General features: G+C 49.6%; 1 protein-coding gene across 1 annotated transcript in view; it reads left to right on the top strand.

Annotated features, from left to right (window-relative positions):
- Nucleotides 1-8,005, top strand: part of SARS (seryl-tRNA synthetase) — a 19,874-nt gene extending 11,869 nt beyond the window's left edge. The window contains exons 4-11 of the mRNA XM_010830921.1: nt 546-704; nt 1,670-1,813; nt 2,548-2,703; nt 5,333-5,554; nt 6,139-6,268; nt 6,537-6,694; nt 7,191-7,320; nt 7,623-8,005. Coding sequence (XP_010829223.1) covers nt 546-704; nt 1,670-1,813; nt 2,548-2,703; nt 5,333-5,554; nt 6,139-6,268; nt 6,537-6,694; nt 7,191-7,320; nt 7,623-7,780 — 1,257 coding nt within the window. The 3' untranslated portion in view covers nt 7,781-8,005. The remainder of the gene's footprint in view (nt 1-545; nt 705-1,669; nt 1,814-2,547; nt 2,704-5,332; nt 5,555-6,138; nt 6,269-6,536; nt 6,695-7,190; nt 7,321-7,622) is intronic.
- Nucleotides 8,006-12,738: the final 4,733 nt, after the last annotated feature.

Genomic DNA, 12,738 nt, shown 5'->3' with positions numbered 1-12,738 from the left:
AAAGAATACGCTCAAAAAAAAAAAAAGAGAAGTTCTCTTGCTTCTAATAAATTTGCGCTTTTTCTAGAGAGCAATTAAATGTGTAGTATGTTGGTTTAATCAGGACACTGAGAGGTGCGCTCAGAAAATGCATGGCTGCTCCTTGTTGTGTGGCAGAAACTAACACAGCGATATAAAGTAGTCATCCTCCAATTAAAAATAATAAAATTTAAAGAAAGAAAAAGTACAAGTTAAGGGAAAGAGCTGTTAAAGAGTTATGGTATTAACACTCCTGAGATACACGGGAATAAGAGGAGTGGCTGGAATTTATCCATCTCTGCTTTAGGCACCCTGAAAGAAAATGCCAGTGGATTTGTCAGGCAAGACTATATATATCCCTGTGTGAGATGACTCTCAGTTCTTTGAAAGCCTCCAGTGTCAGTTTTGAAAATGCTATCACAGGAGTTGTCACTAGAGCGCAACAGGGTTGAGGCAACAGAATTTGTTGCCTACCTGGTCCTTGACTTACTGTGGCCTGGGGCGGGCTTGGCCTTGTTCACCTACAGAACCTGAAAGTCTCACAGATCAAAAAAGTCCGCCTCCTCGTCGACGAAGCCATCCTGAAGTGTGATGCCGAGCGGATAAAACTGGAAGCTGAGCGGTTTGAGAGCCTTCGGGAGATCGGGAACCTCCTGCACCCGTCGGTGCCCATCAGCGATGACGAGGTAGGTGGCAGCGCCACCGCTAGCGGCTGCCCTGTGTCACCCCTCTCCGCTGGGAAAGGGGGCGGGGTGGGAGGGGGACAGTGAAAGCTGGCACTCTCGGTCTAAGAAAAGCAGGCTCTTTGTGTGTTTGCCCTGCCCACCAATTGAGAACTGTGAAAGAGTCAGATCCCCGCCTGATTGGGAAATAGCAGAGACAGCAGGTAGGTGGAGACTCCTGGCACGGAAACCTCTCCCAAATCAGGCTGCTGTCCCATCCACTGCTTGTTGCCCCTGGTAGCAGCTCGCCTTGTGGAGGGATCTGCAGAATCAACCTCACCCTCACCCACACCCTGCTGGGAAGCCGCAGGTTGAAGGGAAATCTGCATGATAAAAGTTTCCTGCTGAGTGGGAGCTTCCCCAGCACAAAGCGGCTCAGAGCCTAGCCTTTGTTCCCTGACACCCCAGCCGTGGCAGGGCCCATCTGTGCCTCTTTCATTCATTCCCTGGAGAACTGAACATTAAACTCATTGAGGGTTGGGGTGGCAGACTCTGGAGGTCAGAGCCCCGAGCCCGCCCTCATGTGGCCCCAGGACCAAGGAGAGCCTGGAAAAAAAGAACTCTACATTCTCCTCTGTACCCCAGGCAATGAGGATTGTCCAGGAGAGGGTTTTCCCTATATAGGATTTTCCAGGATTCATTTGAAAGGGTTAAAAAAAAGAATACTACAGATCTTTTGGAAAACCATGATTTCAGTTCCATGGCTAGAATTGCTTCTAGGAATTTATAAATTATTATTTTTCTGCTGAAGGCAAATTCTGTAGCGAATTCCCTTCTCTAGTCCCTGTACACAGGGCCAAAACCTAGTGTTTGAGTTAAGCAGAGACATCACAGAGCCCTGGGTTGTTCTTGGAGATTAGGGTTTGGAAAAATGGAGGCTGTAGACTTAAGAGCTCACGCATCTCTCTGTCCTGGTCTTGCTTCCTTAGGATGCCGACAACAAAGTAGAGAGGATTTGGGGTGATTGTACAGTCAGGAAGAAGTACTCTCACGTAGACCTGGTGGTGATGGTAGATGGCTTTGAAGGCGAAAAGGGGGCCGTGGTGGCTGGGAGTCGAGGGTACTTCCTGAAGGTAAGAGTGAGAGGTTGGTTATAAAGGTTGGTTATAACCAGTGGGGTCGGTTACAAGGAAAGAACTGCAAAAAAGAAGTGCAGAAAACGTAACACACTTAAAGAGGCCAAATATCTGCCTTTCTATCACAAACTTACTGGCAATTAGATGCAATTCTCTTTCTAAAGCAGGAGTGTGATTATCAGGATTCCCTGGAACAAAAGCTACTAAGTGATCCTCCATATTGAATATATGTTTTGTTGACTGAATTAGAACAGTCTCTGCCTTTAAGGAGCTCCGTGTAATTGGACAGTCAGACAAGGAGCATATGTGCTGTGCCCAGGGTGTTGTGGGAATGGATGGGCAGAGGCAGCAAACCCAGATCAGCTGGGACAGAGGGAAGACGCCTTCAGGAAAGCCTTCCAAAAAGGACATGGTAAAGTCATTTTGAAAACACTGTCCATATAGGTTTGTTGCGCATTTACAAATAAGTCCAGTGTTTTAAGACTTCGCACAAGGAAACTCTCCCATGTACCTTGGGTGCATCATCCTTTTCCTTTGATTTGTATCTTAGAGGGAATGCTTTTCAGATGATACACTGAGCTCTGGTGTTAAGAAAGAGTCTCTAGAGTCAGTGGATCTGCAGTCTTTGCGGCCTCCTGTGTGCCCCCAGTTGCCTCTGGGTGTAAACACTAGCAGATGGATGTGATGGTGGCAGAACCCAGTCACTCGGTGCTGTGTCTCTGCTCCCTCAGGGGGTCCTGGTGTTCCTGGAACAAGCACTCATCCAGTTTGCCCTTCGGACCTTGGCAAGTCGGGGCTACACTCCCATTTATACCCCCTTCTTCATGAGGAAGGAGGTCATGCAGGAAGTGGCACAGCTCAGCCAGTTTGATGAAGAACTTTATAAGGTGAGTAGCCTGTGGCAGTGTAGCAGAATCTCCTTAAGGTAAGAAGTTTAATTTCGAAGACACCGCACTGCTCTCTAGCAAGACTTCCTTAGAGGACAGAAATGTTATATATAGCGGCTGTTGAGCACTTTGGTGGCTAGTGCAACTGAGGAAGTAAAATTTTAATCTTAATGTAAATGACCACGTGTGACTAGGGGCTACCATTTGGACAGTCCAAATGTAAAGCCTACTTTTTTTTTTCCCTACATGGTTTATGTGATGCACTGAAATTGATCTTTAGCACCTTGAGCTTAGAAAAGAAGCTCATAGATTATTATTAAGCTTGGACGTCAGGAACTTGCTAAAGTTGCTGATCTACCCACTCCTGACCCCAGACAGGAAGCTTCCACGGGGGAGATATACTTTCCTTTGGATGGATGTAGCTTCCCGTTTATGGCACTTTCTCAACCATGAGGTATCTCAGGGTGAGCCAGAGGATTTGAGTTGAGGTACAGAAGGTCATTCTGAATCAGTCAGCTTTAACATCCGCCATCGCTCCCATCTGTGCCAGAATTTCTGGCGTCTCTACTAACGGCTACCCGTCACAACTGAGGTCACTGCTCACTTGTCCCTCTCCTTCAGCACCGTTCCATCAGGGGTGGAGGGCTGGGAGAGGGACTGTGTTCCTATTGGCTATTTCCTTCTTAAATCCATGTAGGAAGTAGTTAGACAAATGCTCCTGGCCTCATCTGATTTATCTATTGAGAGAGAGAAGTTTACTACTCAGAACCTTCTTCCCACTAGGTCCTGTTGTTGAGTTCAGAGTTATGTTTTCTTTCAAGATGCCATGGGAAACAAAATGCTCTCTCCAAACATTAATACAACCTTCAGGCCCTCTTCTTCTTCCTTTTAATGAGAGGAACATGTGTATTATCAGATGGGACCTCTTTTTATCTTTTCTCTCTTTTTTTTTTTCTCCCATCTCAACCCCCAAGATTGGATGAGTGATCACTGACAGAACTTTAGAAGTAGATGCCCTGCAGGTAACATCAGGGAGAAGCTTATATGAAGGATTATGAGAAATATTACGTAGCAGGTGCTCCCTGTGTTCCCTGCATTCTCTGTCTGTTATCCGGATGCGTCTTGGATCCATAGGCAAGGAGAATCACAGATCTCCATATAGAGGAATTTGGGCTGGCACTTCTTAGCTCATAACCTCAGTTCATTAATTCTCTAGAGCAGTGCTGTCCAACAGAACTCTCTGTAGTAGTAGAAATGTTCTCTGTTTCTGTCTTATCCAGTGTGGGAGCCACCAGCCACAAGTGGCTCTTGAACACTTGAAATGGGGTTCATGCAAACCCAGGAATTAATTTTTAATTTAAATAGCCATATGTGGCTACTGGCTGTACCATATTAGACCACAAGCTCCATTGTTTTTATGTTGCCTATGAACAGCCTCACACGGGGTTAAGTCCCCACTGTTAGTTAGCAAGGTCGTTTCCCAGATTTCCAAACGCTGGCCCAGGAGAAGTTTGCTGTCCTCTTTTTTTTAAAAAAAATTTTAATTAAATACCACATGACAAAATTTGTAAGTGGTGGTGGGAAATCGTCTTCTTTCCCATTACCTCATACAGTTGTCATTTTTAATATTCTTTTAGTGCCTTTTTTCATACATATATTTTCTCATACTTCTAATCACACCGTATAGATTGTTTTTTCACATTGTATCAGAAGTGTTTTTCAGTGTAACTGCATGGTCTTCATAACCATCACTTCTTAATGGTTACATAATATTACACGGCATGGATATAGGCTGCCCAACTCTTCCCCTGTTGAATATTTAGGGGGCTTCTGGGCTTCCCTGGTGGTTCAGTGGTAAAGAACCCTCCTGCCAATACAGGGAACAAGGGTTCAATCCTTGAGTTGGAAAGATCCCCTGGAGTAGGAAATGTGTATTTATAGGGCTTCCTTTTTTTGCTATCAGTAAGTTACAGTGAACTTTGTTCTGTATAGCTTTTTTTTCTCTTTTGCATTACTTTCTTCAGCTAAGTACCAGAGTGATTCTTCAAGGATTATAACCCTAGATTAACCCACAAGTATCAAGAGAGCAGAGACTATCTCCTTTTGCCCAGCACTGGCAAAAAGAATTTGGCTTTTACTAAATGCCTCACAAACATTTGTCAAGTGGATTAATTCATATTGCTACCAGCTCAGGTTTTATTGCACACCTGCCGTCACTGGCCATTATACATCATTTATAAGTGTTTCATTTATTAGGTAAAGTAAAAACAGTATCACAAGGAATTCCCTGGTGGTCCATTGATTAGGGCTCCATGCTTCTACTGCAGGGGAGCATGGGTATGATCCCTGGTTGGGGAACTGAGATTTCACATGTCACATGTTACACCCAAGAGAAGAACATAGTATCAGAATATTTTTTCTTCTTTTTGCATTACTTGATCTCTCGTAGGGACCCCATTTTGGACTGACCTGTTCACTCCCTTATCTTTTTAGCATCTCCTGCTCACTCTCGGGCAGGGATTGAGGAAAATTCATCCTCCCATCACACAGATCTTCTTTGTGGCTTCTTGCTAGAGCTGAGGTTCTCCTCCCTCAGTCTTAACTAGTAAACATTACCCTGCTCCCACAGGTGATTGGCAAAGGCAGTGAAAAGTCTGATGATAACTCCTATGAGGAGAAATATCTGATTGCTACCTCTGAACAACCCATTGCTGCTCTTCACCGGGACGAGTGGCTTCGGCCAGAGGACTTGCCGATCAAGTATGCCGGCCTGTCCACCTGCTTTCGCCAGGAGGTGGGCTCCCATGGGCGTGACACCCGTGGCATCTTTAGAGTCCATCAGTTTGAGAAGGTGAGTAGACAGGTCAGGGCAAGGAATGGGACTCTTCTGTCTGTCTCTCCAGGGTGGTTAGTGGAGAAACAAAATCCGTGTCGTTCAGCCCCATCCCAGCTCCAGTCTTTTCTCTCGTTGCCCCCATCTGTGTTTGTAGGGAAGAGGCTGAGAATCGCATAGTGGAGAGGCTGGAAGACAGACTCAGGAACCAGGCGGCCTGAGTCCAAAGGCACACTCCACCACTTACTGTTGTGTAACCTTGAACTAGCGCTTAAACTCTCTGTGCTGTATCCTCCTCTGTAAAAGGAGGATAATAGTAGTACCTGCCTCACTGGGCTACTGTGAGGATGAAACCAGTTATCACATGGCAAGTACTTAGAACAGTACCCAGCACATTTGTGGGGCACTGTCGACTCCGGCAGCCATTCTTGCTGCAGCCCCAGCCAGCCCAGTGCAGCCCCTGTCGCTCGCCGGGGGCCCCAGCCCCGCCTGACTCCCAGTGGGGTAGGAATAGGTCTTTGTTGCGAGGATAGCTCCCCTCTCAGCGTTCAGTTTATTCACCCCACCCCATCATCCCTGTCTCCTCGGGTCTGTCGTTGCAGATAGAGCAGTTTGTCTACTCCTCGCCACACGACAACAAGTCCTGGGAGATGTTTGAGGAGATGATCGCCACCGCGGAGGAGTTCTACCAGTCTCTGGGGATCCCTTACCACATCGTGAATATCGTCTCAGGTATCCGCCTCCCTCTCCTGCATCCCACAGACACCACCCGGGCCAGTGGGGCTGCCCCACAAAGAAATAGCCCACAATCCAGTTAATTGCCCATGTTAATTAAAATATCACACTCTTCTCCCTTGGGAGCTTTTGGTGATAAGAATATCTGGGCATGATTTTTCTTCTAGGGATAGGATGTGAATTAAAGAATTCTTTGGGCTTGCTAAAGGTTAGCCTTCTGAAATAGCATCCCTCCTTCATGAATTCTAGGGGTTTTTCCTTACAGGTTCTTTGAATCATGCTGCCAGTAAGAAGCTTGACCTGGAGGCCTGGTTTCCAGGCTCGGGGGCCTTCCGTGAGTTAGTCTCCTGTTCTAACTGCACAGACTATCAGGCTCGCCGGCTCCGAATCCGATATGGGCAGACCAAGAAGATGATGGACAAGGTTAGATGGTCCCTGAGGAGGCAGGCGGTGGGGCCTTTTAGCACAGAGTGGAGCCACCTTATTTTGGCCTTTGGGGGACATCATGTCCCAGCGTCATGGGGAAACCTGAGCTGCTCACTCTAGGCCAAAGAGGGAATCTGAAAATGACTTTCACTGAATCAGGACTGAGTCCTTCTAGATGGAAACCTGAATCTAGCTCTGTTCTACAAAATAATTCTAGTTTTTTCTCCTCTTGGTTTTGTTCTCTGTAACTCCAGATAGAGATATCCCCATTTGTCTACACAGAACAGGTGGAGGCAAGGTCTTCCTTCTCGTGCAAGAAGGTCTGGGTTGTAGGCTTATCTTTCCAAACCCAGTTTTCAGGCCTTCATCTTTTCCAGGTCAGGGGCTTGAAAGGGGTTGAAAGAAGGAGGCCATTGGGTAGTCTGTTCCTTCCCTCAGAGGGTCAGCAAGGGCTTGGGTATAACTGCTCCATCTGGGGACCATCTCCTTGCAGGTGGAGTTTGTCCACATGCTCAATGCCACCATGTGTGCCACAACCCGCACCATCTGTGCCATCCTGGAGAACTACCAGACAGAGAAGGGCATCCTCGTGCCTGAGAAATTGAAGGAATTCATGCCGCCAGGTGAGGCTCCCTGCCTTCCTCCTCTTGTGCATCTTCCCGCTCCTGCACCAGGTTTTCTTGATGATTCACAGGCCCCCAAACTCTGCCTTGTCCCCTGGTGCCAGGCACTGCAAGGGGCACGGTTGAAAAGTAGCCAGTACAGGTGTGTTAGTCTGTTTAAATGCAGCTAAAATTCAGGCTGCGCAAAGAAAGGAACAGAGGAAAAGCGTTGCCCACCGTTGTCTCGTGGAACTTTCCCCAGAGGTCCCTGGGCTTTGACCCTTGAGGAATGGCAGGTTATCTGGTTGACGCTTCCCTTTCAGGTCTCCAAGAACTGATCCCCTTTGTGAAGGCTGCGCCCATTGACCAGGAGCCCTCCAAGAAGCAGAAGAAGCAGCATGAGGGCAGCAAGAAGAAAGGGGCAGTGAGAGATGTTGCCCTGGAGAGCCAGCTGCAGAACATGGAGGTCACCGATGCCTGAACATTCCTTTGTCCCCTCCACCAGGCTTCCACTGCCATCAGGTGCAATCTCAGAACCTGCCCAAGGCAGGGAGCCAAGCACGCATGCATCGCCCACCCCACCTGACTGCATTACTCAAAGGGAACCATCTGCCACATACAGTGTGACGTTCTCTTTTCTCATTTGGGCATAGGGTACATCACCAGTGACTGATGAAACCATGTAATAAAGCATCTCTGAGGGAGGCCAGGACTCTTCCTCAGTCTTCTGCCCAGGGCTTGAACCCTGTCTCTGACAGTTCTCCCTGGAACCATATTCACTTCTGCTTGTCCTGCTATATATAAGGTTGTCCATGTAGCAGAGAGCCTTTGAGGAGGTAGGGGAAGGCAGGAATAGCTTTTGTAAAGGCTCAAGGGGAAAGTGAAAGCTTTGAGTCTTAGACACACAGACTTGCAGGGCAAGGGCAAGACCCTCCTTTGTAAATGCTCTACTGCTTTGTTAAAGCAGTTAGGTAGGACCAGCTTAGAGACCTGAGTTGATATAAAAAGCTGCATAGCACATCTGTTCCCTGGGAAGGGCTTCACAGAGAGAGAGGGAGGCGGCGAGACAACACAGTGGATGAGACTATATTTAATCTCAAAAAAGCCCTTAGATTCAACACACATGGAACAGGGAGGGCCTTATTCACAGGTGCCTCTCTCCACTCATCCCCAAATGGGAGACTAACTGCCTGGCAGCTTGTTGCTACAGCTCTAGAGAATCGATAGAGCCCACAGGATGGGGCTAGTGGGAACGACATTGTATTCCTTTCTCTGGAGCTTCCACCATTGGCGTAATGGCCAGTTCACCCTTTCCCTTGGGGAGGATGCTGTTTAGGCTCTTAATTTACCTGCTGCCTTTCATCTGCAATCTACAAACACTTCACTTTAATAACACCTTCTGTTAGTTTAGTGCTTCTCCCCTAGGAGCCTAAAGTACCTCCTGTAGATGATCTCTTTTATCTCTGTGGCAGTCCCAGACAGGAGGGTGGGGACATGATTATATCTCTCCCATCACAGGGAAGACAGTACAAGGTGGGTAGGGGAGATGAGAAAACGGCCTCCTGGAAGCCAGGAGTCCTGACTCCTCAGCAGGGGTTGATGCTTGCTGTGTTTCTTCGGCAGAATGAGAACAGGACTCTGGCCTGCCACGTGGGAGCTTTATTTCATTTTCCCTAGTCCCTAAGCAGCAACTTCCCCGGGCCTGCTGAAGCTTGCTTAGCACCCAGAAAAGAGGCCATGTGCTTGCTTTTCCACTGGGGGCTTGGGCTGAAACTGTGGATCTTGCTGCTGGGAAACCCCATCAAGACTGGGGCACCTGAAAGGGTGACCGCAATGGCCCTCTTACCACAGGCAGGCTCATAGCCTGCCTCTACTCTAACCATGCCCCCACTTGGACAAAGCCAGGGCAAGAGAACAAAAGAGCAAGCTGCTCCCATGTACTTGGAAGGACGAGATATTCACATTCCTGTAGCTTCAACATTTTGATTTGAAGAAAGGCAGTTTACACAGTGAGCAGAAGACCGGTTTTGGTCACCACCACACACCGCTCTTGCTTGTTTGAAAACCTCATTGTACTTTGGGGTTAGAGGCTCCAGTGGCCCTGAACACCCCCGCCTAGCCTTAGAGGTCACTGTAGCTTCCTCTTCTCCCCACTCCCACCTTCCTGGCTGCTGGTGCCAGAAACCTTCCACCAAGAGGCACCACTTCTCCCTGTGGCCCTGAAAGCGTTCTGGGAGGGCTGAAGCTGGGGCTCTGAGCCCCTGGAGGCCCAGGCCCAGCTCCTGCATCACACCCCCTGGCCCCTAGCTGACCTACTTTCTTACCTGACTAGTTTTCTGGACTTGGTTGCCCATGAGGCCTAGACCCCCTGCCCAGCCTTCCCTACCTGCCCTGCGGCTGAGCAGTGTGTGGGCTGGTGTGGGAGCCTGCCTAGTGAGTGGAGGCCTGGAAAACAGGTGCTGTGTGAACCAAATGCTGTTAGCTGAAAGTGTAAACAACCCTCTTCTTCCTGAAGCCACAGGACAGAAAAGTAGTCATTGTGAAGGAAAGGACGATCCCGTGGCTGAGGTCCCTCCCCAAGGGGTCGAGAACACACAAGCAGGAGACATACGTAGGCACACACACCCGTGTGCTGCCCTGTGCCAGGTGCAGTAAGGAGCAAGGGTTACAGAAAGAATGGGACACAGTCCTTGCTCTCAAGGAACTCCCAGTCCTTGGGAAAGGTGTGGCTTACCTTATTCCAGCAAGCTGAACACCAAGCTCCTTCCCTCCCTGGAGTGGTGGGATGGGGCTGATGTAAGTCTTGTTTAGGACAGGCCAGCCAGCCTGCAAGCTGAGGGCTGGGAGTGGGCCCAGATAACCTCGACTCCACCCTGACTGTTGCCTCCACAACCCACGGCTGATGCCCTCATCCCTGGCACCTTGACCTGCCCCATCTCCAACCTAAGCTACCCAGGTTACCTCAGCAAACCCCCACAGGCATAGGGGAATGAGTCAGAGCTCTGGGTCTCTCATCAACCCTTGGTTCCCACACCCAGGAACCCAGGGACCAAGATGTAGGTTGGGTGCTTCAGTTGAAAGAGGAGCCACCAGGCCTCTCTAACAAGAGAAAGACATCTAGAAGCCAGACCTCCAGAGAGAAAATTTTATCTAAAGTGTTAGGCAATTTGAACTCAGTCTACTGGGAAGGTCACTTTTTCGGCCAAACAAGGTCAGTGAAGAAACTGCTCCTGGGCACTGACACTTTCCTTGTGAAGGGTCCTGCTTTTCGTTTCCTGAAGCGGTTCCGTTTACCCAGGGTCTTTAGAACGGCCATCCCCGCCACCTCCCCATACCTCCCACTGGGGGACTGGGGCGGCCCTGGCTACACTCCCAGGGTGAGTCTGGCAGAGCTGGGACAGGCCCCAGAGAAATGTACTGCAAGTCAGAGCCTGTGCCAGGATGAGGGGGCCTGCCCACTCCTCCAGTCACCTCCCAGCCAGGGGTTCCCCCAAAGCTCCTCCCAGATATGCACAAAAGGGGGTGCTACCCTGTGTCTTCAGTGGGGGCGGTCCTAGTGGTGCTGAGACGGCAGCCTCGGACGTTGCCCTTTTAAGAGCTCACCCCCCCCCCCCCCACAAATGGGGGCGGGGGTGCGGCAGGCAGGTTCCTGTTGCAGAACCCCAGCAAGTGCGGCTCCCCATCTGCGGAAAGGAGACGGAAAGCCAACCTTGCCAGTTCTCAATCTCTAAGTCCCCGGAGCTGCGGGCAGAGGTAGGGGGTCCCAGCGACCTCTAATTCTGAGAAAAATCCCGTTTTCTTTTAAAGGGGAAGTTCCTCTTCTGCGCTGTTATTGATTGGCGGGGGAGCCCTGCATTTTGGAGAGCGATAGGGCTCCTCCACAACAGAACCAGGGCATCCCTCCCCTGCACAAACCTGCTGTTAGAAATGGTCTGGAAAATTATTTTCAATGAGGTGTAAATTACTGATAAGGTGGTGTGACCCTTCTGGGAGACGTCTTTTCTTCTTTTAACCCTAAAAAAGGGAAAAATTGAGCTCCCATTTAGAATGTCTTCTCTTCCTTCCATCATGTCTTAGGGAAAAAAAGAATTTTTTTTTCCTACTCCTCCAAAACCAGTGCTTGTGTACTTATGCCCCGGATTTGGCCCCTGTTCGGAATGCCTGAGCCCCTCTTCTACAGCCAGCTCTCTCTTCAACCTGCCTCTCCTGAGCCTCCCCTCCCTACCCATTCCCTTCAACCACCAACCTGCTCACACTTCCCATCCAGGCTTTGCTATCGAATTATGATCCCAGTCGGCTCCTTTCCCTCAAAGAAAAATAAGCCCTGGACACTTGTAGGATCTGTGACCTCATCAACCTCCTAGTACCCACCCCCTCAAAAGGAAGGTGGAATGTTCCATACTGTGGGAACAGCATAAGGGAGTAGGAGGAAGGCCTGAATAGTTGGAGTAGAAGGTGAGGAGAGTTGGGCTGGGGCTAGAGAAGTGGTCTGGATAAGGAGACAAGGCTGCCCTTAAAGGCTGGGTCCGTGGGGCTCTTGCCTCTCACCTGCATGCGCTCTCTGCGTGTGCTCTCCTGCTGTACATCCCAAATCTGTGGTCTCCCATCACACATCTCTGGCTCTGACTCACCTACCACATCTCCACCACAATACAAACTGTTAAGTCCAGAGTCTAACCCTCTATCCAATCCTCTGCCTCCCCCTCCTCTGGATAGTCAGGCACCGAAAACAAATACCTGGAAGTCTCGCCCGGGACCACTCCCTCCTCTTCTCCAGCAGCCAACTTCTCACAGTCCCACTCTCTTCATCGCCCAGATCTGGCTGCTTGGCAGCCTGCTCCTCAGCTGCAGCGCAGACTCTCCTCCTCTTGGACTGTTACAGCCACCTCCTGCCAGTCTGCTTGACCCCAGCCGCTCTTTCAGATACAGCCTTCCCACTGTGACAGATGGTGCAGACACTCCTGCTCCCACTCCACCCCCAACCCCGCCCAAACACTTCAGATGGCTCCCTCCACCTATGAAATAAGTCCAGACTTCTCAGCCAGATCCAGATTCTTCAAACTGTGGCCACAGTTCAAAATAGCAGGCTCCTCTGCCCACTCCAGTACTCTTGCCTGGAAAATCCCATGGATGAAGGAGCCTGGTAGGCTGCAGCCCATGGGGTCGTGAAGAGTCGAACACGACTAAGTGACTTCACTTTCACTTTTCACTTTCATGCGTTGGAGAAGGAAATGGCAACCCACTTGAGTGTTCTTGCCTGGAGAATCCCAGGGACGGGGGAGCCTGGTGGGCTGCCGTCTATGGGGTCACACAGAGTCGGACACAACTGAAGTGACTTAGCAGCAGCAGCAACAGCAACAGCTGCTCTTCTTGTCTCTTGCTCTAGCCCCAGGCAACTGCTCATCTCTCCCAGGACTGACATGCACCCTCATCTGCTCC

The sequence above is a fragment of the Bison bison genome, unplaced genomic scaffold, assembly GCF_000754665.1.
Source record: "Bison bison bison isolate TAMUID 2011002044 unplaced genomic scaffold, Bison_UMD1.0 scf7180017864519, whole genome shotgun sequence".
In the NCBI taxonomy this organism is placed as follows: domain Eukaryota; kingdom Metazoa; phylum Chordata; class Mammalia; order Artiodactyla; family Bovidae; genus Bison; species Bison bison.
This window is presented reverse-complemented; position numbering and strand designations above follow the sequence as displayed.